General features: G+C 39.3%; 1 protein-coding gene across 1 annotated transcript; it reads right to left on the bottom strand.

Moving 5' to 3' along the window:
* Nucleotides 1-60: 60 nt before the first annotated feature.
* LOC145901531 (dual oxidase 2-like) lies at nucleotides 61-27966 on the bottom strand. The gene is made up of 33 exons (XM_082989251.1): nucleotides 27948-27966; nucleotides 23580-23731; nucleotides 19300-19377; nucleotides 17888-18049; nucleotides 17244-17434; nucleotides 16521-16652; nucleotides 15310-15451; nucleotides 14768-14934; nucleotides 14378-14471; nucleotides 13734-13845; nucleotides 12995-13109; nucleotides 12290-12445; nucleotides 11856-11969; nucleotides 11504-11682; nucleotides 11087-11211; nucleotides 10624-10776; nucleotides 10014-10171; nucleotides 9525-9686; nucleotides 8892-9077; nucleotides 8408-8627; nucleotides 7825-7918; nucleotides 7296-7468; nucleotides 6482-6590; nucleotides 5472-5662; nucleotides 5114-5344; nucleotides 4428-4611; nucleotides 4058-4181; nucleotides 3558-3737; nucleotides 3099-3269; nucleotides 2619-2777; nucleotides 2175-2330; nucleotides 1802-1930; nucleotides 61-1567 (listed from the first exon to the last, which is right to left on the bottom strand). Exons 2-33 carry the CDS (start codon nucleotides 23638-23640, stop codon nucleotides 1445-1447), a joined length of 4731 nt encoding a protein of 1576 aa, XP_082845377.1. The 5' UTR covers nucleotides 23641-23731; nucleotides 27948-27966; the 3' UTR covers nucleotides 61-1444.
* Between the last annotated feature and the right edge of the window lie 5 nt (nucleotides 27967-27971).

Genomic DNA, 27971 nt, shown 5'->3' on the forward strand with positions numbered 1-27971 from the left:
ATAGGCAGTGAATTTTTGTCTGTCTCAGGAGAATATCAGAGCAATTCTACAAACAGCATCTGCATAAACTTTACACCATTTATTAAGTAACTTGCAGATTAGGATATATGTACATCAAAACCATGCGTATTAGTATGCGCTATATGTACCAACGCGAAATTTTCAGTCAAAAAACTGGTTCATGTGGTTGTAAGGATAAAAGTTAGTGAGGCGAAAAAAATGCAAACAACTGAAAATCTTGGTTAACTCTGTCGCTTTGGCTATTTCTACGCCATGTTGGCGACTGAACGGCCAAGCACAATCAAACAAGGAAAAGCGCGGGCCTTTGAAAACGAGAAAAGAATGGAACAAAAACGTCACACTTAATTTCTACATTGTTTTGGGAAATACTTAAGTGCGCGGGATGTGTCAGATTGTTACTGTTGACTCCATATGTGGGTAATTATTGTACAAAATATCAAGTAAAATCGTTTTGGGTTGTATAGCGTGGATTTGCATAGAGCTTCGCAAAAGATGTACCTCTTGGCCCAGTGCCAGCGTATACGGCTAGACATTACCTTGCGCAATTGAAATATTACACATGCCACGGAGGGGGGCTGCAAGGTTACGAAAGCCGAACACATATTTCTACTGATGCGCACATTGCATTAAATGAAGTGGTTGCGCTAAAAACGTAGAACTGTCAAAGTTTTTCGTTTTCCTTTTCAGCCGAAGTAAGTGCATGAGGAAAACCAATGCTTTTCTACATGGGTATAGATTGTACAGCATCCTACTGCATTTATAGTGGGGGCTCTGGGACTAATAATACCCACGTGGCATCCAAGCGCGCTTTTGTACAAAGTGATGCATAGGCAAGGTTTGTGGTAAGGGTTTGTGAAGATTAATGGTGAGTTGCATGATGTTTTCACAGTTTTTTTGTGTATAATTTTTTAGGTTAAATTTTAATTTTCAATATTGAAGTTAGGCTATCGATATCTTTTTATGAGCATGGGTTTGGTAAAGTGAGGATTTCTCTGTTTGGATTAGGATTCATAAAAGATTACTCCTAGCGTGGCCATTTACGTAGAAGAATTTTTTGAAGAATTTTTAAAAAGCTTTTGGACGCGGGGAAAGTACTATCTCATTCAAAAACTACAAATTTTGAGACTGTAAAGGAATACCGAAAACGTAGCTTAAAAATAGGAATTAATTCACATAAAATCGCTTAAAGGCAGTAAGCAGCGTTCACTATCTAGGAACCATTTAAAGGCAATACAGGAGAAAGATTGTCATTCGTAGTTATGTTAACCTACATTGCTAACAAAACATGTTCCAAATTTCTACATTAGAATATGTACGTGAGTGCATGGAATGAAATCCGCATAAAAAGTGAAGAATGCATTTACAAAAGTTCTTGACCAAATACTGCTTGAAGCTTGTGCTTTTCATGAGCAATTGTGCAGCGTTAGAAGTTCTCAAAATGGTGAAGAAATGTTGCTCCGTCGTACTTGTTCAAAGAACTGCATGTTTTCTCCACAGAATTGGTCATGGGCGGAGGCCCACAGCTGAAAACGCCGAACTGCTCGACCTGCGCAACACATAAATCATATTTTATTTACGGTTATCGAGATTTATATAATGGCAACATATCACATATATCGTTGAACTTAAAAAATTCATGTACTTGTGGAGATTCGGTATTTTTTTTTCACAATAACGTTAATATTTGTTTTGTTACGTATTTTAACATTCGACTACCCGTATACATTCCAGGTATCTACTGTACATTTTGATCACACTCGCAAATAAAAGCGATTTTTACCTGGCTGTGTTCGTCCGAAAGAGAAACGAAGAATGATTTGAAGTCTGGTCTTCCGAAATGTGTGACAGCCCTCAAACCGGTAAAGAGGGATTTCCCGGCCACCTTCTGGAAGTGTCTCTCGCAAATATACTGCAAAGTAACATTGTTAACTCTGATAAACTACATTTGTGCACCCTAAGGATTTATAAATTAAATGCACATCAGAGATGCATGCACTATGAGAAGAATACATGTTTTAAAAACCCCAAAGAAGCAGATAACAAAGTAAAACAATTGAACTTTTATCGCCATGCTTCACATAACAGTTGTCAAGTTTCGTTTCAAAGCCAACAAATGCCATGAAATAAGCGATAAAATGGATTAAAACTTTTACCAGCATGGTAGTTCGCAAGTCAAATTTTCCAGGGAACTGTGTGATGAAGATATGAGTATCCAGCATTCCCATTTTATCTTTAGCTTCCACTTCCTGGATAATATCGGTCAACCATTCGTATTGCTTCTGGTCTCTCGTAATCCACATAAAGTACACCTGAAAAATAAGTATTTAGATAGGGATCCAGTTGATACGTTTGGGGATTGATTTTCTTGCTGACGTCATCACCACACATTTATAGTCGTAGGCTTTACATCAGCATCCAAACACGCGCTGTCAAACTGGCTATTTTTGCAATAAAATGCTGACAAGAATGCATGTCTCGGGCCGATAAAACGTAACCGTGAACAAATGCTACTGCTGCTTGTACATTCTCGAAATTATTTCTGGCTGGATCGAAGTTTTTAAAACCGTTTGGAGTAAAATGTAAAGGAGTTGACTTACCCGCTTGCATTGGATCTTAATACCGGACTCTGCAACGTTGATCAAATCTTTCAGAATGGAGGCAAACGGTGTTACCCCTATCCCACCACCGACCAACACGGATACATCATACTTGTACCAATCTTGGTGGCCTTCCCCGAACGGACCGTCAAGATAAATCTGGCCAATAGAAATGATATGTTATAGTTTCTCTTTAAAAGAGTTTTTTTTTGGTTCCACTCTCTGACATTATTTTCAAAATGTTGCGCTCCCGATTTAGAAATAAATACAATTCAAAACAGGCTTTTTATTTATTTTTAATTACACTCCTCAGTAACAGGGGTTGTGAAATTCCTGTTGCTGCCAGGCATATTGCAATTTAAAATGTACTGTTCTTCTGGCATACAAAATACGTGCTGTAAAGGGGTTGTTTTTGAAACCAGATGTTTAATGCGTGGTTAAGTGGATGACAATGCACATCACAGTGCGCCAGTTACATACTTTCGGGTAAGGTGAGTCTCTCAGTATTTCAGGATTGTAAATGTTCCTTAAATTCATTGTCCAAGGTCCGACGGCTCTGATGTGCAGTTTAAGAGTGTCCTCGTGAGGTGCTGACGTCAAAGTGAATGGATGATATTCGCTTGGGGATTGTGCTAAGCATGCGATACGAACCTATATAAGAAAAGTATTAGTTTTCGCAGAGTTTTATTAACAGAACATAGTAATGCTTAGTGAGATGTAGACAGCTGTGCACATCGTATCAACGTCGATTGCAAAGTCACCACAAAGTGGAATAGTCTCTGCCAGGCGAGTTAGCCGGAAAGACCGTCGTCAGTCACCATATGCACTGATGAGACCTGATAGGTTGACATAATGTGCACAACTGCCCGCCGCTCACTGATCATCATTGGCTCTTTACTTGTACATAAATAATTCCACATTCCCACATGCCCCACTCACCCATTGTCCAGCTCTGTAAGTAAAGTTTGCGGGTCGCTTGAACTCCACGTAAGTTACTTCGGAAGGAAGGAGTTCGGCCTTAACCACTGAGATCTCGTTCTTGCTTCTGCTCAGGCTGTAAAGCTTATCGAGCGTATAGAGAACTGCAGGACCGAGGAAGAAGTAGTAGAAGAAGGGGTCCTATACGATAATTTACAAGCTTTACTTGGGTGAATAAAAATACTAGAGAAAAGTAACTACGAATAAACACATTCTTTGTTGATTATCACGAATAATAATAGAAATTTAAATCCTCGTGCCTCCATGAGTAGAAATAACAGTTCCACATGAAGTTATTGTGTATAATTTTACAAATAATCACCTCATAGATAATAGTGTTAAGGTCAAGTCTAAAGTTATAATGTTTTTGTTACCACACACTTTTGCCATTGCACACGTTTCTTACGTGTACTGTGGGCATAACGTAGCCGTCATGGAATGTTTGTCCGGATCAAGCTTACCTGAACGAGAAATCCTGCCCCATGAAGAACCATGAACAAGTAAAGCAGAACGTATCCAAAGTTGTGGGTCCACCAAAACCATTTGAACAGAAGACGTCGCGAGTAATCAGACGCAAACGTAAACCTGCAAAGAAGTGTGAGTTTATTTCCTATGAGGGGAATCAGACGCAAACGTAAACCTGCAAAGAAGTGTGCGTTTATATTTCCTATGAGGAGATTTTTCGTCTGAGACTCATTGAACTATAAACCAGTCTATCATTCACCAAGTCAATGACATTGAATAGGTTTGTCAGGCCACGTATTTTGCATCCCAAAATTTAACTAGTTTTCTTGGTAACCTAGGAAGCATTTTTTATCTTTTATTACTCACATGATAATGACGACGACCGTGAGGAAGACACCCGTGAGTCCCGTGATGGTTTGCCAACACCAATAGTGAAACTTGGGCAGAGTGTCGCTCGTACGCCAGTAGTCACGGAAAAGACAATTAAGATCGCCGGGTGTTTGTGTGGAGATGGAATAAATGTTCATCGAGTGACCGAGGATATGCATTACTGCGACACAAACACGAAACGTAAAGGTGGCAAAAAATAACAACTTTCTTAGGTCTGCACTAATCTTTAGTCATTTCAAAGCTCTGCTTTTAAAAGTTTTCTTGGACAAAATCATAATCAATAGTTTTTACATCACTAGAAGAGCTTTGCATTGACAAAAATAACGTTTTAAACACAATATAACACATATCTTTTAAATATTTATCAAAAACAAACATAAGTTGCCACCAAGCAGTTTTAGGTTGGTGAGAATAACACAATAATAATTTAACTTACGGATATTTGAAAAACAAAAACAAAAAACAATGTTTTTTTTGCATTTTTGTGTGTTAGGAACTTATGTTTCAAGAGAATGCTTGTTTATCCCAAAGAGCTTTTGAGCTTTGAGCTTTCTTTAATAAGCTTCAACGGCTTTCATTTATCCCAACCTATCTTATTGTGTTTTGTCATCTCCTTTTCACGTCCAACAAAATTGTTCATACGTTAAGCAAGTGAAACCCACCAGTGAAAAGCAAGGCAAGCCAGGCGATGATTCTATGCATGGTGATAGCGGAGTCGAAGGGTATGTAGCGGTGAAGGAAGGTTTCCCTCAGAGCAGTAATGGTATTTCTGCACATTGTGATGAGCAGACAGGAATACGTGAACATCATGGCGGATGCAGCGCCTCTAGTGATCGAAACGCCGTAACCGGCAATACGTCGGAGGCCCACGTGCTCCCTTTCCACGGAGTAATCTGAGTGTGTGCAGAAAAACATCGCGGTTATTTTGTAAGGGGATGGAAAACTTTAATTAGTAATTAGTCGACTTTGCATACATACACACATAAGGTAAAGTTTCGCATAAGAGTCAAGTGTACTTACAATAAGCTCTCTCAACGAAAATTCCAGCCAGCACCAGGAGGTATAAGGTAAGCCAGAAGATGTGGAGACGATAGTTTTGCACGTAACGTTCTATTGCGTTGAAGGTTTGTTCGATTTTGCTGCTTGATTCGCTCTTCTTGTACACTTTCACCTCGATGTGACTTTTTGTCGTTTCTTTCTTAAGCTGAGCCCTGCGTGGAGATATTAGAAATGAGAATAATCGAACTAAGATATGCAAACTTTCTATAAGGTGTTGGTATTTTTGTAAATATTTTATTTTAAATTTTTAGTCTTTCAACACACCATAGTTAGTGAAATCACGTTTTCTTCTGGACAATATTGAAGAGCCATTGTTGCTTCAAACAATTGGTTAAAAATAACAAGTTCAATCTATAGCTCACTATTACACACAGGTTTACACTTTCAAAATATCGATTATGATCGGAAAAATATTGCAAATTTGGTCTAAAACATGAAATCTCACTCAGTTAAACAGCAAGCACGCAATCAATCTAACTCCAAAACCAATCGCCTATACAATCTTGTATTTACGGTTTCCACTTTGGCTGTGTGATGGTAACCTTTTTATGTCGCGATCTGCTTAGCCTAAACAGTTCTTTGTGTTTAAAAAAAGCTAAAACATATCTACTATGTTAAAACATATCTAGCAGTTCCGTTTGGCCATAGTGCGCTCCACAGTGGTTCGTCGTCTCTGTTGTTCGGTACCTAGTATAGGGTACCCTGCAGATCGACGTTGACCGAAAGGTACCACAAAGTGGAGACTAGTGTGCCTGCTAGTGTGAAAGCTAGCACAGTGTCACTCAACAGCTGCACTGATGAGACCTTACAGGTCGAAACAGTGCGTGTACACACCCTGTCTGCAGCTTTGCAATATTATGGCTTTTTTTGCACATATATCTACTAGTTTTAATATTTCAGCAGCTGTGTATAGCGTTAGGAAACGTATATGATACACACACCAGCACCACTGAATGTCATAATCTACTTACTTGGATGCATAAATTTTTACGGTGTTTCTGGCTCTGTTGATCTTGGTTTCACGGACAGGCGCTGAGTGCATGATTGTGTTCACTCTTTCCTTTTCCGCACCTGCTGGTCCTGTTAAGAAGTGCTTCAGTTTTAAAGAACGCAGAATTGGCCTCTTGCATGTTTTATGAAGGCAGGCAATGTCCACCATTTAACAGAAAGTGGGTTTTGGCCGATCAAGTGTTCCACGTGCATTGTTTAGCCTACTTTGAGTCTTTTCATTCGCCTCAAGAGGACAAAATTCAAAATTTGGAACGAACACCAATGACGTAAATAAAAATGGAAAAGTAAAAAACATAAAGATATAAAGTAAAGTTCCGAAGCATTCCGATTTACAAAAACAATGGTTAATTTGATTGGTTCTTAAGAAAACCGGGTATTGAAAATGTAAAATGAGTATAATAACAAATCCCCAAGGATCGATCGCTAATCCACACGAAATTTACCTTTTTTTTTCTCGAGACATTTTTCCACGTAAGCTACAAGAGATAGAAATCATAACGTTTTAAATTAGTCTTTATTTGTGCGTTTAAAAACATTTTTCGACCAAACGAACAAGCACAGCCTTCGCCGTACTGATCTATTGGCGACCATCCGCAAAGTTTGGACAAAACCTTATCATGGGGAAAACAATAACCAGCGTTTTTGCAAAACCAACTTGAGTGAGTGCCTAAGTTATTAAAAAGAGACTGCTAAACCCGAAAATTTCAGAAACAATTGGAATAAAATTGCTTTCTGACAAATAGCTTTTGCCTTCCCGCATGTCACATGTTGTACCTGGCATGTGAAGCGAGGCATCGCTCAATTCTGAATGGTAGTTTAGCATGATGGTCTGGAAGTCCTTGAGCGTTAAATCTTTGTTTCCTCCGCCAACTTGACTCATCATGGTTTCGACCAGTTCATCGATTTGTTCGGTAACCACACTGGCGTTTACCATCTCCATCATTGATCTGAACGAATAAAAAACGATTATTGCGAAATCTTCATGGTCAAGTTAAACAGTGTCAGACTTGTTTATGGTGGGTGGTATGGCTGTTTTAAGTGCTTTTTACTTTTAAATCGGTTGAGTAATGATAGAGTGAAACACCACTTCGCACATATACAGTGATATCGTTTCCAAAGAATACTTTAAACCACAGCAGAAGTGAAATTAAACAATTTTAATGAGACAAAACAGATTTTGACCAATATATATTTTTTTTATTTTTAAAGTTATTAGACGGCTTTCAAACATTTAAAAATCTAAAGGGATAGAAACCAGCGAAAAATGTTCCCTATGAACGATCGCTCGTGAACAATGCCTTACTTAAGCATTGTTCTGAACTCTTCTCTCGACAGTTCTCCACTCTTATCCAGGTCGTACATATTAAACATAAGTTGCGCCTTCTGATCAGGAGAGCCTGGAAATTAAATCGTAGTTAGGAAGAGGGTGTGACCTGCACTGAAAAATGTGAAAACAGCTTCACACGTGTTTCTCGTTCTATAATATAGGCATAGTTTAAGACTCACGGAAGGGTGACAATTTGGACAGCATGAACAATGCAGGTTTGTAGATTGTTTCGTTTTATATTTAACTTAAAAGTGCTGGCAAATAAACTGCTGGTTTGCATATATTTTGCGGCACTTGGAATAAATCCTACTAACATAAATTGTAACATACGGTCAAATGTTATCACTTGAATGTCACAAAAATATGGTTTTATTTGCAGTTTTTATATTTATAGGATGTTCACTGTCAAGATTTTTGTCAAGATTTGGTCAAAGATTTTGTTTTATTTACGTTGTGCACATTTATGTTATTACTGCTTATGTCTGTTTGTTAACATTTGGTGAATGATGTCGAATTATCAAGTTTGAGCAACAGAGTCACAGATTTATTTTGCGCCAACCTTTAGTAAAGAGAACCATAATGTCGAGGAACTCCCGGAATGAGATTGCCCCGCTACCGTCAATGTCGGCAATGTTGAACATTTGCTCAACAAACATGCTGTCGGGTTTGAGTTTCAGGTACTCGGCGAATTCCTTTTTGCTCAACTCGACGTGGATAAACTTGCGGGCTTCTTTCAGGTCGGTCACTGTGCTTGTGTCGTTTGTTTCCAACTTAACGGTCTGTAAAAAAAAAGTTACGTAAAACCGGTACGAACAAAGATAAAAGCATTACAGTGTTGTTACTTTATAACATTCATTCAAAATTTGTTTTCATTCAACTGAATTCAACCGAAAATTTATATTTTTTTAGTTTGATAAAAAAAATCAGTCAAACTGCCTTTGTTCTTGTATTTTATAAAACAATTATGCTTTGATATAAATTTGGCTTGACGGAAACGAACAAATATTGCAGGTTCTGTGTGAGCGCAACTTGTTTATACGTACTGCAGCAAGGGCGGCGGTGAAGAACTTCTTTAGCTGTTGATCTCTCATCTCCTTGGTCATGGCTTGTTCCATCAACTGCTTATGCCCAACTTCTTCTTCACTTATCTCCTTGTTTTGGGAGCGGAAATACTTCTGTGCGCGCATGATGAAACTGTCCCTCTCCTCGGCGTCGTTGAACGACAACACCTGGGGACAAAATTAACCAATAACGAAACATATTGATAAGCAAGTGGAGCCAATAATGAATTTTGTAAGCTGCATACAGATGGCTACTGTTTTGACCTGTAGGTAAGGTTTCGCCTAGTTTAGTGCCCAACGGATGACAGTGATTGTCTTTGCCTTGCTGTTTGTTCGACAAAGTCGTCTGATAGTCACACCAGCTGCACTGATAAGGCCCAATTGGTCGAAATAGTGGCCATCTGTATGCAGCATTCACGAAACAATATTGGCCCAAAAGCGAGACTTTGAATTTAAACAGATGCTATTTTTGCCAGAAATTTAAATTTGATTTAATGGAAGTTCATATTGCCTGATTTTTTGCACGTAATTCTAAGTAACTAATCTAATTCATTTCTGAAGCAGCCATTTAATAATAGTAATAACATTTTGCATCAAATTGTTCTTTTTACTCACCATATCCGGGGTCTCTTTTTCAATGCGGATGAACATCTCAGTTCTGCCCTTGTTGTAAGTCTTAAAGATTTTCACCTTTTCCGACTTGGTCATGTCGATTAAACGTATTGGTCGGCCAGTCACAGTCTTGATGGCGAGATGATGATCTGGTCCAAAAACGATCTGTAAAAAAATAACGACAACTTTTGTACAGAAGCAAATTGTTGACAAACTTGTACCATCAATGACACATGAATTTAATTAAGAATAATTCGTTTGCCTAGAAGAAATGTGAATAATTGATACTCGCTACGTTATAGACATCAGATAAAAGTCATGTTTGTTTCGTTTTATTAGTCAGGATAATAGCCAGAAATGACAAAGATCGCAAGTTCAAACCCCACTGGGAGTCCAATCTCCCGCATTTGTTCTCAACATCAGTTGACCCAAGTTCACAACCCTGTCCCACGTCCATAACACCGCAAAAAATCTAATAACACGTTTCCACACCTGAACTTCGCGAGAGGCTGAAGGACTGAGCATTTCGTTGGCAATATCTCCAACTTCTCCCTTCTGGGCACTTCGCTTCTTGGTCGCTGCCCGTTTCTTCAGGGAGATTTTGTGTTTCTGAGCTCGATTTCCCAACAGCAACATGAAGAGGATCACCACTGAATAAATACAACAGAAACAATGCTCAAATTAATCGTGTCTTAAGCACGACCTGAAGCCTCCTAACTATTTATTCGCGCTGGGGTTTCAACTGGGATACCACAGATACATATCGCATCAGTGTTCACACGATTTTCCCATAAAATAAATTTATTCCTGTCGATTTGGCAGCTTCAGTAACGAATCTTTCATGATGGAAGACATCCACAAACATTTGAAAAAATAAAATTGATACAGACAGGAACAGGGTTTCTAAACGGTGACCCAAATAGGGCCACGAGTTCGCACTGGGAACGCAAATAACTAATTTTCTCAAAGTAGTTTCATGTATGTGGTTTTTGCTTCGTTTTTAGTCATGGAACGTTTTTAGCCATCTGTGTTTTTAGTGGATGAGCAAGGGTTCACTAAGGGCCGAGAACCACTGAAAAAGCTCAAGACCAGCACAACTTACGGATGATGAAAATTCCGATGCAAACGAATGTAAGAATATAGGAGACCTCACTTCCACTGAAATAGTCAAATGTTTCCGGTGCAGTGCAATCCTCCATTTGGGTTTCGTTGAGCTGGTAAGGTTGTGGGCAGTATTGATTTAAACCGTTCCCCTCTATGAACACAGGTAAGAGTGACGTTATTGGCTAAACAAGGAAATAGTTTGTGTGACGTCAATCATAGTTCATTGTGCACATGTCAAGATTACCAAGTTGTTTGATATGCACAAATTACAATTATTGATTGGTAGTAAATGAATTTGCCAAAAAAAAGTTTTCGTTGGGGATTCAGTGGATTCTTCATTATCATTGCAAACATATGCATATTTTTCTTGTATAATGCCAGGCCCGCTGGCCACAAATCACTTTTGGTTTGATAATGCAGAAAAACATCCCTTTCTAAATTCAAATATTTATATATCTTACTGCTATTGTCCCATTGGAAGGGGTTGTCTTGAATATCATCATCTTTCATGCTGGGATTTGTGCGTAAAATTACCTCACGAATCCCTGTGTTGTTTATTTTGTCGAATTCTTCATCGGTCAGAAGCCTTAAAAATCAAACAGAATTTTTTAAAGGCGCAAAACATACACAACGTGGGCAACATTCAAGAAAACTACGAGTTTTAGTTTAAAAATGCCTATTTGCAAAAGCATACAAATTATAGGATATTCACACCAGGGTAGTTTCCAGCCACTTACGGTAATCACGAAGCATCATTTTGCGTTATTTTTCGTCATGCAACGCTTCAGAGCAAGTTGTAAAAGCGTCATGATTTTTTTTCTCTGCCATTTAACTCATGGAAGTCATAAGCAGAAATGTTGAAAAAATTATATTCTCACCCGTTGCCTCTGTTCTCGTACCAGAATCGATCTCCGTCTCTGATTCTAACGAACTGGTCACGAATAACTTCTCGAAACAACTCTCCGGGACCTGCACTTGTGGTTTCAAGCAATCCACCCGTCCAAACATCAACCAAGCTTAAGTCGTTACGATGAACGTCTTCAAATGCTTTTAAAAGCTGTAAGATATGCAGGATATTCATTTAACATTTAATCATATAGTATTGCCGTTTCAGCCATAAGCGATAATTATTGTAAGTGTATAAAATAGGATAGTAAAGTATTCATGTACAATATTATATGACGTCTAATGAAGTCATTGTATTTTTAAAAGTCGTCTTCGCAGTCTCACCTCTGGTTTTTCTTGAAAAAGTGTCGGATTAACTTCGTAGAAGGTTGTTCTTGGTGCCATTCCATAACTTTTCCGTGCCGTGTTGTAATCCGGAAGACCGTGGTCTCTCCCTCTCTGCGAAAAAACAACGGAACCAAATTTAAAAAACATCAGTGTCATTTTCTTAATTGTAGCAGAACCTTGAGCCAATTTACACATACCACTGACACAAATAAATTAGAGAAAAAACTTTAATGGTTTAAAACTAAACGCAGCTAGTTTAACAACCACTGTTTCAGAAAGAACTATTTATTAACAAAACCGAGAAATGTTTTTGTATTTTTTTATCTAATCTTTTTCACAATCTCACATATTTAGAAAAATATTTTCCGTAGTAATGCTTCTGCCTTCTAACCTTCGCCACCAGAGCCAAAAATTAGTAACTGTCACCATACCTGGATGTTAATTGCCATCAGGTCTCTCCTTGAAAACTCCAAAAATCCGAACACGGATCCTCGAAGGTCGGGAGTAATGATGTTGTCCTCTCGCTCGCAAAGCTGACTCGCCATTCCCATCAACAGTGTATCGATGTCTGTTTCATTTACCGCTTCCTGGTGTAGTTAAAATATAAAAAATACTGCGTTTTAATGTACGCCGTCACATTAAAAAAACAGGACAAAAGTATAAATATTGACGTATGTTTCTGCACCAAGCTAAACAACTACGTTATCGAGCCCTGAATAGAATCAAGCCCGTTATTCGTGGTCAATGATGTCTTCCGACATTACTTGTCATATTACACTATTTCTTTGGGGCGTAAAAAGGGTATTGGTTGCAGAACGCAGACATTGTACTTGACATATTTTTCAAAACCCGCGCATTTAGCGTCATTTGCAGAAATAATGATGCTAGAAACATGTAACGTTTGGAGATCTGGATAGGTTTATAAAGGTGTAACTGTGCCATAATGATCACTATATTTAGACAGTGCACTCGCACACAGTTTTGACCTTCACGGTGAAGCTGGTGACCGAATTTGGTCTACTTGGTTGAATACTCGTTAACTGTTTTTGTCACCAGTTCCACTGATGAGACCGCAAAGTTCGAAACGGTGTACACTGTCTACAGATCATTATAGTCGAGTGCAATTTTTTGCTTACCACTGAATTGAAATAAGTGTTGCAAGTTCGTAATCCCGTCTTATTGACGTGCGCCATCTGCACGTCGTGTCGGTCACCGGCTGTGGCCAAAGTGTTCTGGATGAATTTGCAACCCCTAAAAATTTAGAAAATTCATTACATATGGTAATCTCCCATTGCGAAGCGGGCGACAAATTGTTGAATGTTTCGTGTTAATTTTTGGCATTAAAAATGTTTAGCTACATTTTGTCATTTCAGATGCTCTATGCCGAGAAACTATGTATCGAATAACTTACCGTCTGTGACTGAAACATAACCCGTTCAATTATTGTTTAGTGGTAAATGCCAAATATTTAAGCAGAAACCAAGTTTTGCAGGAATGATAGTTTTCACTTAGTTATAAATTCGCAGAGTTAACACAAGTCTTCTTCTCCTAACTGAACTAATATTGTTGAAACTTTTCAACTAGATTTTTTTCAACACAAAGCCCGTCGGATTAAAGTTGGATTCAGAGTTAACGCTTCACTAACTTACTAAGACGAAACCTTTGCAGTTCCATGGATTTTGCTTTCGTGTTAAAAGTTCCTAAAAACACAAACATCTTAGACTAAGCAAGTTCTGGAACTATGTTAATTGAACTCCGCCCTACGTGCCATCATACAACCTATCCCACTACGCTGCAATGCTACCCCCAAACTTTCAATTTATCAGAAGCGAGCCTTATATGCCGGCAGTAAATGTTGCTTTTGGAACAACTTACTCAGCTCTTCCAGTTCTTCGGAATACACCAGGTGGTACAAGGGTGTGACCAAATCTCATGGCAGCAGATTGGAAAATGTGGGTTACTCCAGGATGGATTGCTGACTTGTAGCCTAAAAGTTATGTTTGTCAAGGACATTGTCAAAAATAAATATGTAATTAAAGGTTGTGGTAACGAACAGTGATTTAGTCATGAACTTTTGGTTTTTAGACTTGGAAGCGCAGGTATTGCAGTCCAGCTGGATCAGCCACTTTTTTTCTCACAAGTCGGAGCAAGATTTGAAAAATCAAGCTCCCGGAAATCAGCTAACCAGGCCCAAGAATTCAGCGATTTCACGACGTACATTGTGGCCAAGGTACACTGGTGCGCAACACAGTGTATCTTGGCCACAATATAGATTTTTAAATCTCACTTCAAGTTGTCAGGAAAAAGTTGCTGGGCTGCAATGCCTAGACTGCGAATCCTGTAAACCTAATAATCTCGTTACGAAAGCTGTGATCGTTAAGTAAGGACCTGTGCAGTGGGGCGATCCTGCCAATCATGCCATTGCATGAAACATTACTGCTTTTGTAGAAAGGTGTTAACTGTCTTGTATTATGTCGTATTGGCGTAACAATACAGGGTAAATAGGTTATCGACGATACCTGTATATGTTGGGATTTCTTTGCAAACACTAGCATTGTTGGTTGTGTTGCATCCGCCGAGGAAAAGGGGAAGCCAATCTTTCATCACAATTTTCTGCAAATAAAAAAATAGAAAAACACAATTACATTGCATTTACGTGCCAACATGCTTTTGGTCGTAGATCTCTATACCTAATGAGAATCAAAACAAATCGGCAAGATATTTTGTTGTTAAATTACACACACAAATGTTGTTGTAATATATAATATCATTTAGCAAATGTCATCACGTGCGCCTTATGTGTTTACCTTGCGTTAAACCATCTGACACACACTTTTCAAGCGAAACACTAGCTGCACTTACTTTAACGTACGAACGTAAAAAAAGTAATGCATGTGTTAAACGTTCACCTGATGCGTCGCAATGTTTAGAACCCTGGCTTCATTGTAAACTTTCTCATCACTCCAATCTCTGTGGGTATCTCGGAGTTCTCTCGCTAGATAATTGTGATAGCGAAACCACATCACTCCGAATGTCAGCAGGAAAGGGTTTTCGTTTCCGCGAGGATTTCCGATACCTAAACACGAAAATATTTTTGTGGCATTTATTCCGGTGTGGATTTGCGGGGATTAATTTTTTTTTTTTCAATGCTTTTAAACTAAAAATTTCAAAACGCAAAACAAAGCCTATAACTTTATTTTAAATTTAATAATTTAGTAGTTTCAATGTCCATTTAGCCGGCAAGATAGTTCTCAAGAATCACACCAAGCTGCACTGATGGACCCTTGCAGGTCAAAACAGTGGCCATCTGTCTGCGGCTCCTAATTTCAAATTTTGGCAATGTTTTGCGAAAATATGAGTAAAAACGACCTTGATCAATCAGTTAAAGCTACGAAGACAACTTGACTTATAGATTTTGCCAATCCACTATTATCACTTTAGATGTACTTACGATAAAAGCGCTTTGCTGATTTGAGCACGTGATCTCGGGGTGGTGGGGGGTTGACAATGGGCAGACCGATGTCGTTTTCGATTGGGAATCTTCCTTCGTCGTGATATGACGCGAGTTCTCCGCGACAATCGGACGGATTTGCCTAAAAAATATATGCAGGCATAAAGTATGGAAATGCAATGCAAAATGTCAGGCGGTTTTTGTACGATATTGTGAACTTTCGGAACACGACAACCAAACAAAATTTACTCCTATTTGCATGTAAATATTTTTTATTTTTATTCATTGTTGCCGTAAGATTTGCCTGAAAAGGATAAAGGGAGAATAGTTTTGGTTTCACTTCTCGTTAGCAGCCCACGTCATGAAGAGCACGAAAAAGCAAACTGTATTTAAATTTACATTTCGCCACAGTTCAGTTAGTCTTTGTAGCTTGTATCAAAATAGACGTAATTGTGGTCAAACTAACCCCTCTACTATTCACAAGGTGGTTTTAGCTACGTCATAAATGCGCGGTGAAGTACGAACCTATATTTAGCAAAACATAACCACAAGATAGTGGTGTTTTGTGGTTCAGTGGACGCTTGGAACTTTAAATGCAGTGATTTGGGGACGAATAAAAACGCTCGTTCTCTTATTGTCGATTGCACGATCAGAACGATAGCAAAATTTTGTTGTCGACATGACTCAACGTGTTCCGCTAAAAGTTGATTGTTCGGCATAATGTTGGACAATGACTCTGCATTATATTTCACGGGAAAACTACGATAACAGAATTTTTGTGGTGGTAATGACTCAACGTGTTCCGTTAAATTTGGCTGTTCGGCACAATTTTGGACAATGGCTCGTCAGTATATTTAACGTCAAAATAGATACTGGGTTTGAAAACACGTTGTTTTTAGATCAGTTATTTCTGAAAACTCTGGGTACGCACAGATTTTTAATAATTTTTTTGTATGCATAAAATGTACATCAACTTAGAAAAATGTTGTACGTTTGTAAAACATATATCCGAGTCAACATGCACTATTCTCCTTTCAAGCTTTCCGCTACTTTCAATATTATATTTCTGTTTTATGCCAATATGTTGTAACGCTTTGCAAGAAACAAATTTAGGTCGTCCAATTTCCACAGTAAAAACTTCTCATCTACTGCAAGTGTGAAAATGTGCACTAAACTATCATCTAAAATCAAAACACACAAGTTCAAATTACTTGACTGGAGAAAAGGTTGCTGGTAGCTGTTCGCTCGGGACAATCAGTCTTCAGTAATCTCAGTGCATCTGCCCATGCTTTGCTCACACCGTACGTCAGACCACCGTCGATGAAGGCTGTAATTTCGTTCAGCTGCAAATAAACCAAATGCATTTTAAAAGAAACTGTTTCTTAACCTACTCATATTTTATTTTTATTTTGAAATATGTTCACATTAAAGTTATGTTTTATTTATATGATATTTACGTTGCATTCCTTTTAACAAATATATACAAGTTGTCATTTTCCACCACAATAATAAACACATTTAATTATTTCCCTGTCAAAAGTTGTCGCCTTTGTTACTTACGAGGACAAATTAAGAGAAATATAGAAAAGTAACGAAGTCGACAGTTTATAACTTGGAAATAAACGTTTCTATTATTATGGTGTAATGGACTGGGGCAAAAATCGTGCAGGAGAATGGGGTACGATTCCCAGAATTGTCATTTCCTGTTCATAGGATGTGTCAGCACCAACAAAACTGCACCAGAAACCTTTTCCATTCAGAAGTGTTTGCGAAACGAATCTTATTCATTATTAGTAGAACGAAAACGAGTTTATGTAGAAATGACAGGACTGATGTTGAGTTTGCTTGGGCTTTAGAGTTTGATCGTGCTGTTCTCATCAGTACCCCGTCATCAAAACCAATGAGACAGAAGCCTTCACAGAATCCATACCGACCTGTTGCCGTGGAAAGTTTGGTGAGAATCCGCTGATGCTCTGATCGTATCTGGACCGAAGAAGGGGAATTTCAACCGTCCCTGTTCCTTCCTTGTCGTACAGGGGATCGTCCTTAGGGATCTTGATGTTGAAATACTCCGGAGGACACCCCGGTCTCTGTGCGTCCAGAATTTCCTCCACCACCTGTTGTCCTGTTTACCGGAATAATATGAATGTGGTTTCGGTCGGCTGACCGAAATACGCTTACATTTTTTGCAGCTTACAATTTTTTAGAGGATGGTGGCCGAAACGTAGATATAATGAAATTATTGCCAGAAGAGCCATATTGCAGCATCAGTAGTAATTTACTTTAAAAGAATTTACTTCAAATAGTTTTTGCAATTAATAAAATTCATGTCATTACCCGCACCTCTCCTTAACTGAACTATCTGCATTTGGTTAAGTGACATATCGATTCAAGCACCAAATAATTGCATAACGATGGTTTGTTAAGAGAGTCATTCGAGTAAAGTTAGAGACGGCGAATTTTTTGAATGATTTTTTTTTGGTTTGCCGGACAAGATTTTGGTTCAATTATGCAACTGCGTTTCCAGTTCACCGTATTTTAGAATTTGGACCAAACCATACCATGCGCTGACACTTACCAAAAAACACGAGCAAAGCGGTTCGTTTGGCTCTGGATCCTTCACCCGTGGCTCCTGCCATCGTTGATTCGCTGATGTTTCTCGGGTTCGGTCGATCCCAGCCTGAAGGAGCGTAAACACCATCCTGATAATGTGACGGAACTCTCCTCGTGAGCGGAGAATCTGCAAAACGAACAAAATTTCAGCGTTTATACAAGAAATCGCCATGTGTACATTCAAATTGCTTTCACCGGGATTCGAACCAACAACTTCTGATTGATCATTAAGTTGCACTGACAAAAAAAACGAAAGTGGCATCATTTAAAATCGAGCATAAAACACAATTTTCCACTATTGCCTCAAACAAATAGTGCTACTGACGTCACAACCTAACACAGTTTGTCCGCTAGGTGTATTAAATATTGACAAGCGGCCAATTACATTTTCCTCAAACATCGCCAATGTTGGCACAAGCCTTTTGTCATGGATTAATGCTCTATACAAACGTTCTACTTGTTGATTCAACTCTATTAGATGGTTTGTTTAAACTCGCTGTGTCGGGTTTTAAATCGCCCCCTCGTTGGAACGAGTTTTGCAAAAACACCTAATCCCCTCTAAAAACAGTGGAGAGCAGTCTTGAATGTGGTTTGCATGCTTGTGTTCAAATCATCGCCTCTGGTTTAAATCAAGAGCAAATAAATATTAGTAACATTTTACAAATTAAATTGTGTAATGACGTGACACGCCGGAACATGGTTCAAGTTTCCTTGTTACAGAAGCCGAAACCGAAGGCGAAGATTATGTCATGGTAGCTTCGATTGCATAAAAAAACAGCCGAGAAATCCCCGGTGAGTTATTTTGTTAAGTTGGCGAAAACGCAGAAGACCACAAAATTCGTGCGCAGTAACCACGAATTATTTTTTGCGGTCTGGATACCAACGCGCTTTACCCCAATATGAAAAACTTCAGTCTTTTGTTCGCCTAGCTTAACAACAATTTCCCCAAATCTCGCTCTGTGTTCACGCCAAATGATCCAAATCGCGGCATGTGACAATTTCTCAAAGTGGCCCCGAGCAAATCCGGGTATTTGCGGTAAAGATTGTTGCAGCTTTTTATCTATTTTGTGCTGCTACTGACGTGAAGCCTAAAATTCTCTGAAAGATTACTTGTTTCCATTGTGCGTTTCTTCACGGGAGACGGGTATTTTTTAAAAATCACAATGGTCGTAACTCTAGAACGATTTTCCGCTGATCGCGTTTGGCATCAGAGGACGCCGCTCGATTACGAAAATACAACGTCCTTGGCTTATCCTACACGCGAACTTCAATTCTTTCAAACAAAGTTTGAAGTTGCGCAGTTTAAGCATAAAACGTCAACAACATAGCAAATTCAGTACTTAAATATGATGCGTTTGAAAAAGCAATGCTGCTTACCTATTACTCCCCACTCTGGATGTGCTCTGTTGTTGTACCAACCATCGTACGGGATGTATTCCTTCTCCGTTTCCTGACCTAAAATATTAGCAACGATCAGCAAAATGTCTGGCTAAAAAATGTGCGTGGATGTTGTTACATTAAACGTAGATTGTATTAAATCTACCTCCAGCGGCAAGACTTCATAAGGGCAATGACCCAGACATTTATTCGTGTACCGCAAAAACACCAAAAAGCACAAGAAAAAGGTCATGCTCACAACGCTTCAGCATCACGTGATCACGCGAAATTAAGTCAGGTGAAACAGTTACAACAAGTTATTCGTAAACTGCGCGAAAATAAACGCATTACTACTTGTCGTTGACACAACCACTGTCTTTATGGGTGTGGGGCATCAAGGGTTGCTTGAATACAATGTACTTTGTTTTTGTGCCAGGAGAAAAATGTACTGTGTTAATTTTCCTGGCAATAACTTTTATTTTTTTCTCGACGTCCTTAATGCCTTTGGAATGTATGAAAGCCATCTGTTGTAAAACTTGACAGGATTTGTGTTATTACCGGGCGCTTGGCAACATTGGTCGCTGCCAATGATCCACACTCACCTTATCCGAAGTATTTGGGCAACAAAAATTTAATGGAAGCAAAGCGAAAGTTGTGTGAGCCGGTTCATGGCAGCTAGAATTTTTTTGTTTGTCGAAATTCCACGAACTACCACGCAAGTTTGCCGCGAATTTACACACCACAAAAGGGCAAACTGTTTTTCAAACATCTCAACTATTTCCAGGTATTCAAGCTATAACACAAACACTTTGATTGTTGAAAGCAACTTCGGCGGAGAATTATTTTAAACGTATTGTATGGTGCTAACCAGGGATCAGCAACCCTTTGCATACCTAGCGAGATATTAATGATGGAACGCAATGTAATTTAAGAGTTCTTCAATACTTTGCCAGGCGCATGACACTGTGTTGTGTCAGGGAGAATGGTTATAAACAGCCCAAATGTCAGGGGATTGTCTGAATTCACCAAATAAACGCAATGAACTGCCGCGACAAAACAGATACATTTTCCTGCAGCTAACATTTTATGATGAGCAAACTTGAAGTACTGCGACGTACAAGCAGGATGTTAAGAATAGAGAACATTGTTATGTGATTGGCGCCAACATCCTTGTTGTAACATCGACTATACATTGGCCCATTTGAAACCGAATTGAAAGAAAGCTCCGAAAGTCCCACAGATAACAAACAGATTTATATTTACTTTCTGGCATTGTTTCGTGGGTGCTTCAATGCCTACGTGTGTGAGAGATGTTGATTCAATCGGGGTGAAGTTAAAAAGAATGACGAAACACCGGAAACATCCCCATGAGAATTCCAAACCACATGCAAAGTAGATCTGATTGACAATGCTGGTGGAAATGCACCGCAAAATTTTCCGCCAGAACAATGGCAGAAATGAGTTTCACAGTCGGGGGTGTAGGGGAGAACTCGTGTTTTCCATTGTCAAACCAAAGCCGTTGCGCCCGAAACCTGGAGATTAAAAACAAACAAGTGCTGTATCGCAACGGGATTTTCCACACCACGAAAGCACTTTTCAGTTGGCTGGCAACGATGAACGTCAGTTTCGGATTGTTGCGCCCACTGCAGAGGCTGTACTCCTCAACCGCTTGTCACAACAAACCCCCCAATCCAAATATAATTTTTAAATGGTGGTTTCCTTCTATTGTCATCCACTGTGTTGTGCGCTTGCGACTGTGAGTGTAGAATTTCGTGTTTTAGTGATTACGCGTCTCAGTTGGTTTGGCAACAAAAACGGAGTTTAAACTAATTCACAAAGAAATGATAACAAATTGTCTGCAGCTAATTATGAGGAACAAAAATATTAAAAATCCGTCGCAGTTATCGCAACAACGAAAAAAGGTGTCATTTTGCTGCAACTACAGTTTCTTCCCACAGATGAGACCTTCTAGAGTAAAATGAGTTTCGAAATTTGATTTTGTTTTGCATCTGTTGGTTTCAAGAAATTGGAAGTCATGCGGGATTTTTTTTTTTATTTTTACAGCGCAACGACTACTGGAAAGTATTTATTGCTCATCTGTTCAATGTAATCCGCACCTAATTGCACAGCAAAAAACGGTTTTTGCCAACATTATTTCGTTTTTATAGTTAGACAGGCCATTTTCTATGTGCGCACTAAACCTAGACTAATGGTATGAGGTTTGAATTTCCTGGTAAATATATCCATACAACGCAGGTGTAATTTTTCTCACTGTGACATCGCAGATTTTTGTTTGTGCCGCGGTTCGTCTGCAATGTATCAAGACTCCATTCGACAAACAGTTGTTTTCCTTCGAACCACAAAAAAAGCAAATTTCGGACCCGAAAAGATGGGCTATGCTTGAAGGAATTCGCTATATATGTTTTGGCGCATGGCAACTGTTGCTGGGAGGAGAAGTCATGGATGATCTAATTGCTAATGGTACAAAAGTTCACAGTGCCAACGCAACTGACACCCAAATTGTTTTGCGAACCTCGTCAATTAAAGCGAAAGTCGTTGCAAGCTCGAACAACGGGTCTTTATTAGGAGAATAACGCTCTTTCATCTGAAAATAAACTCTCAAACCACTTTCGTTTGGTGAGAGATAATTTGCTCTGGCGCAACTTAATGTTTATCTGGTCGTTAAGATTATTAGCGGCCGCTTCGTAAACCAACCACACGAGCGGGTACGCCTCAATCTGATTATTACGGGTTCACGCCTGGTGCAACGTTAGCGTGTTTAATTGCCATCACTCGAAACTCCTATTGGAAGCCAAACGAAAAAGACTTTTGACACATAATAATACTAAAATACAGACATGCTATTTAACAGTGATGCGTTTGGCCGAATTCGGACACCCGGCCCCGGTCAGATATTAACCAAGATTTAGTATCCAGATAATGCACATAATTTTACCAGATAGCTGGGAGAGCATTTTTGACATAAAATCACACAAACATTTTGCAAATGACTCGTTTTTCGGGACCCTGCTGTAAAAAAAACGATATTTGCGTAGTTTTCAATTTAATTTGAGGGATGCAAATTGATATGTGAGATAGATTTAGCAAATACACGCGTTTCTTTCTTGAATTCCCTTGTAAGGCAATAGAAGTTGTGTTGTGAGCACCAAACATCGCAGGATCCTCTTGTTATTTTGTCCCAGAACTATTTCTCACCAAAAGTCGCCCGCAATGTTAAGATCTCCTTGTGAAAGGCAACCAAGCAGAAAGCACATCCCCACCCATTCCGAAATTTTCACCCAAGAACCTTTTATGACACTTTTAAAAAACTTAATCAGGAACCAATGCTGCGTATTTAGATTTGTTCCATTCTGCGCTGTATGCGCTATATGGAAAACATACTGTTATATAGTTTCGTTGGAGCGAATTCATATCGTTTCATCGTTCAAGTACACGGTGGACTTTGTTATTTTATGCGAATTGACACCAAGTAAATGTCTCCCATTTGGCCTTGCGATTCTGTAGGGGTGTTTTTGCTGTAAGTTGTGACATCGGCAACTTTGTGTCCCATCGTGTGTGACTGTTTGTCTTGACCACAAAGAAAATATTTGAAAAACATTCGTCTCCAAGATTGCCTGCACGGTAATAAAATCCACGCCAACTTCACAGCGTTTTTAAACAAGTTACTTGTGAGTGGGGTTGGAACGTTCGTAAAACTTCCAAACACAACAAAGGTGGTTTTACAGCAGGCAAGTATTCGGACTCAGGTATGTCTTCTTCCGTTTTCTGCGCGGTTTGGCCTTGAGCAGACCGCCGACATTTATCACATCAAAATCGCCGCGTTTGTTTACGCAACTGAGGCCAAAGCCGCACCCACGTAATCGGATGTGTGGTTTTGCGATCAATCTCTTCTGTGTCAACTATAACGAAAAATCTATGCGAGACAACGTATTCTGGAGCCGTTTCCGAAGGTTTGGATTTCGGCGCTTTTCGACAGTGAGAAACTTCACGTTGAAATAAAACAGCAAAACTTTTCAGCTCTTAGATGACACAAGTATTTTGTAGATGGATTTTCACCAGCAGCTTTATCGAAAACGTTTGGTTCAAGAGACTGCCAGTTGCATGCATACGCATATACACTGCAAACACAAAGTTTTCACTAATGAACATATTCACCACGTGCGGAAATCAATGCTGTGTTATTTGTGGTATTTGTAAATTGTTATTGGTGAGTTTAAGTCCTGCTAAAACATAACCTGCGATTGTTTAGCATTGCTTACCTGATGCGGAAAGATAGGTCAACAGTACCAGAAAGGCTGAATGCAGAAGTCGCTTCAACATGTTTTCCTTTTTCCTCCTTCCACTGCTTGTAGTTTTCACTGAACCAGTCTATAGTGTAACAGGTTTCCTAAACCGATATTCTAAAGCAATTCTGCAACAAAAACGTTTCACATAGTGATTAAAACAAGTAGAGCGGAGGAAATGAATAATGTAGAATGGCCGGCATACCGGAATTCGACCACTATTTGCTACACGAGAGCACTTCTATGCCGCTTTGTTGTTATTTGACTAAACTGAGCTATTTAAACCTCACGGCGTGGCATCGCATTAATTTGACGTTGGTGGCTTTGATCGAAAATTTATTCCCAGATAAAAATGGTGTGCAACGAGTTCATGATAAAAAACAACAACTTAGTGCATAAAGGTCATGTTGTAATGTTACAAGCTGGGCGCTGACGTTGTGGGTGCCAGAATCGTCATATTCATTTATATAGGTCACTGCACATGGCGGGGAAATAGTTGGTGACTAGACAGGAAAGAATGATCTGTGCTACATTTTCCTTCCTTGCCTGCTGTGTTGGCGACCAGCATTTGTTAAGCAGTTTGTTGTAATCATTTCTCATCTACTTAATCAACTACTGGCGTTTCGACACAAAACACATAACACCTCTCGTAAGCCCGTGCCCAACGACTAAACACCCAATTCTGCGATAAAAATCTTCCGTTACTTCCTGAAGTTTGTGTGTTAAGCAACCAGGATGAGTTACGGTTGAATTGTCGCGTGCATCGCATTTTTGTGAACGGGGACGCACCACAAGGCAACAAAAAGAATGTTTCTGCGTGATTCTTTTGTCTGTCAATATCCGCACAAAATGACGGTTCCCTCTCTTTGAAAATCCACACTGCCCTGTCAGGTTTTATCAACCATAAGAAAATGATATTGTTTGTAGCGTCTTTTTGGAACAAATATCCTATCCCATGTGAATTAACCACAAGGCAAAACACTCTATTGCGGTGTTTAGACATTCCCAGCACAACAAAAGACTACTTCTGTCCAACGACACAACTGGTTGCCTTGTAAACTTCAAGTCAATAATGAGACATGCAATGGTACGTTACAAACCTTAGCAACATTAATCGGACCTAATTAGTCAGCAAGTCGAATAACCGATGAAAACTCGATACCGCATTCTTGTACAAACGTTCTCAGGATTACTTGTCTTTTAAGCGTTTTGTATAAGACGAAGTTAAGAATGTGATCCCAAAATTGTAAACCAAATGTAAAGCTAAGTCAACTCTTTGGCAAATTTAACAAAACATTCTTGATATAATTCCAACAAAAAAGTTACGCACAAGAATCAAACACGGGCGTCAAATAACGAGTACTTCGGAGAAAAACACATATCAGATCTGCTGATACCAAACTAAGCGTCATAATAAAACTACACCGCAAAACCTTGTTGTCACAAGCATTTATCTCCCATAAAAGTTCTTTCTTCGTTGGGCCAACAAGACGTCGGTCACGCTCGAAAAAGCGGTTTTCGTCCGGTTAAAAATCCCATCCTTTGTATGCATCTTTGCGATAAAATTCTCGCTTGCAAAAAAAGTTACTAACTGATGGAGATTATATTCAATCATTACAAAAATCTGTTTCTCATTTACCGAAAACATTGATGACAAATTAAAATCAAAGTTCACCGTCAACTAAAGTGGAAGTTAAAACAACTTAACCAGTTACAACATTCTCCACGCAACTGCACATGCTGCATTTAACGTTGAAGTTCATTGCCGCAAAATCATTCGTGCCTTACGATGAACATTCCTAGTTACGTCACAGCTAAATAGATAAGGCGCCGCCACTGCCTCCCGTATCGTGGCAAGGCAACCTTTTTTCTGGTTCGCGCGTGCTGGTTGCAGATCCTTTGCCCAAACGCAGCCACACAAATTTAGAAATCTTTGCAATGGCGTGTGCCGCATGCGCCACAATGACTCAAAGTAACTTCTGAACTTGTGCCGCAAATGTTTCAAAAAGATAAAAATTATCCAATCCTCATTAAAAGTGCCTCTAATTCCTTTCGATAAAAATTATTCCTTCATGTCCTTCTTAATTTTATGACAAAGCAGTAAACGAATTATGCTGACGTCATCAGAAAACAAAAACCTCATACTATTGCGTTGTACTGCGGTATTAAGTGCCGAAAACTCCATCATACTGTTTAGCCCAACTTCCATTAGCTTGAATGGCCGGTGTTCATTTTACATTCTGCCGCTACTGAAGGAGAACCCAAGCCTTTGTTTCTTTGACACGAGTAAATACTTCGACTGTTGTTCGCGCGCCACGTGCTCTGGTTTCAATGAACTCGTGGCGTCATTTGGAAATGCGACAGACAACAACGCAGACACGAGATGCACAACCCAAAACGATTATACGAGCTATATTTGTTCTAAACTATCCACCACGTGCCAAACATTTGTATTGCCTTTTTTAGAGGTATTTCATGTAGGCAAAGAAGGTCGAAAATGGCACTTGAAAAACATCATTTTCTAACATTCCTGGTCAAAATCATCTTACGCGCTGTCGTGCCCCATTCAACAGTCATGCACTGCGTTGTCTATCCCTGATCTGGTGGGAACGGTGAACGAATACTTGCGGCTCTAACAAATCGTCATAACTTCATCATGGTAACAAAAAACGCCAAGAGACAACAGTACTCTGCGTTACGGACGATTAGGTTGGTCACGTGGTATCCTGGTCGCGCAGTTTTTACGAGATTTACGGACTACGTGGTTGCTCACAGAAGTCAATTTACCTTCTTACCATTAGTAGAATGTTATCGGACCACAAGACACAAAACCTTCCGTTTGGAACGTTTGTAAATACGCATGTTGCAACATAAAATTTACTGTGTCAATTTTCATCATTTTGCGTGTATCATTCTTGCACGGTTGACTGCGTACAACCAGTAGCGGTAACGATAACGCTACTTATCTTGGCACCACGAAGCTACGCTAAACCGAGTTTTTAAATACTCGAAATCTCAATGACGTTCAGTACCTGAAAAACACCAAGCGTTAACCAGGGTGGAACCTGACTCAAGCCACGTTAGGTCGCCACCAAATCCTTCACGTGTCACACTTCGCTGCACGTGGTAAGCTACGCTCTTTCGACCAAGGAGTCTTTCATCAACGACAACGATACAAAGACTTTGTTTTACCTCAAACGACTGCCTGCAGTAATTGTTTCAGCGCCTTTCGACCATAGCATGGAAATGTAAACTGAAGTAGTTCGCAAGTGTTTGATAACGTGCATAACATTCGGCTTTTTTTAAGTTGAAAGAAATACACAGAAAATCTGCCTTAAATTAGTATGACGACAAGCGATACTACTTTGTTCAAGTAATGGAATGCGTATGACGTACCCGAAAGCATTTAGTTTTCGTGTTTTTTGTGAACAAAGCTAATATTTTAGACGTCACAAAATCCTTCTACTTGCTCGCGCGCTTTTGCCCCACAACCGCCGGGGTGCCCAGACAAAAGAAAATCCTTATTATCTGGGCTTTCTGTTGGACTACCTCGAGTTAAAACGAAAAAAATGGAACTGGTTAGGGCATAGTTGGCACCAACGCTTTTTACTGACTTTGGTGGGTGAGTTTTTGCGCAGTACCAATTGTATTGCTGCAAAAGGTAGAAAACATGGATGGTAAGCCATTCATTCCTTAAGCAAACCTGCGTCTGATAATCTCCTAAAAATAATCACTAAACAAAATTAACAGACCCCTGTCAGGGCCGAACGAGCACTTCAATTTTCTTTTCTACAAAGTTACTTGCCGCTATAATTTGCTATAACACAAACTTCTCTGGGCTGCATCGCAACAAGACGGCAAGATTGACGGGAAGTTCTTCAACTTTGGCGGCGCTAACAAACAAACGCTGGGCCTCAATTGGGGGTGTTGGGGCAGTGGCACAAACGTTGCGTGTAAACTTTTTTTCACAGAAATTCTGCAGATTTGAAATGCTTAATTTTTTAGGCCCAGCATGCATACGTCGTATTGCAAGTTGATAAACAACAGAGCTCTAAATTTGCTGCAGACGACTTTCTCCAAACGACAAATTTAAACATTTATAAAAAACACCTCCACACATGAAAATATCTAGCCGTTTTATTCATCGTGGAATAAGCTACCTTAATTAGCACGAGTACGAGAATGTGGTTTAACATAAAAGTTGCTGCACTAGAGATCGTACAATTTGCATAAATAGATTTTAACAACGAAATTTAGTAGAAGCACGGAAAATGATCATACGACGCCTAAATGACCAATTTGCACAATAGAATCAACACGTTTACTGACAGTAGTCACGCTTACCGTTTATATTCTAAGCAGCGGACG

This window comes from Ascidia mentula, chromosome 5 (assembly GCF_947561715.1).
Source record: "Ascidia mentula chromosome 5, kaAscMent1.1, whole genome shotgun sequence".
NCBI classification, from domain to species: domain Eukaryota; kingdom Metazoa; phylum Chordata; class Ascidiacea; order Phlebobranchia; family Ascidiidae; genus Ascidia; species Ascidia mentula.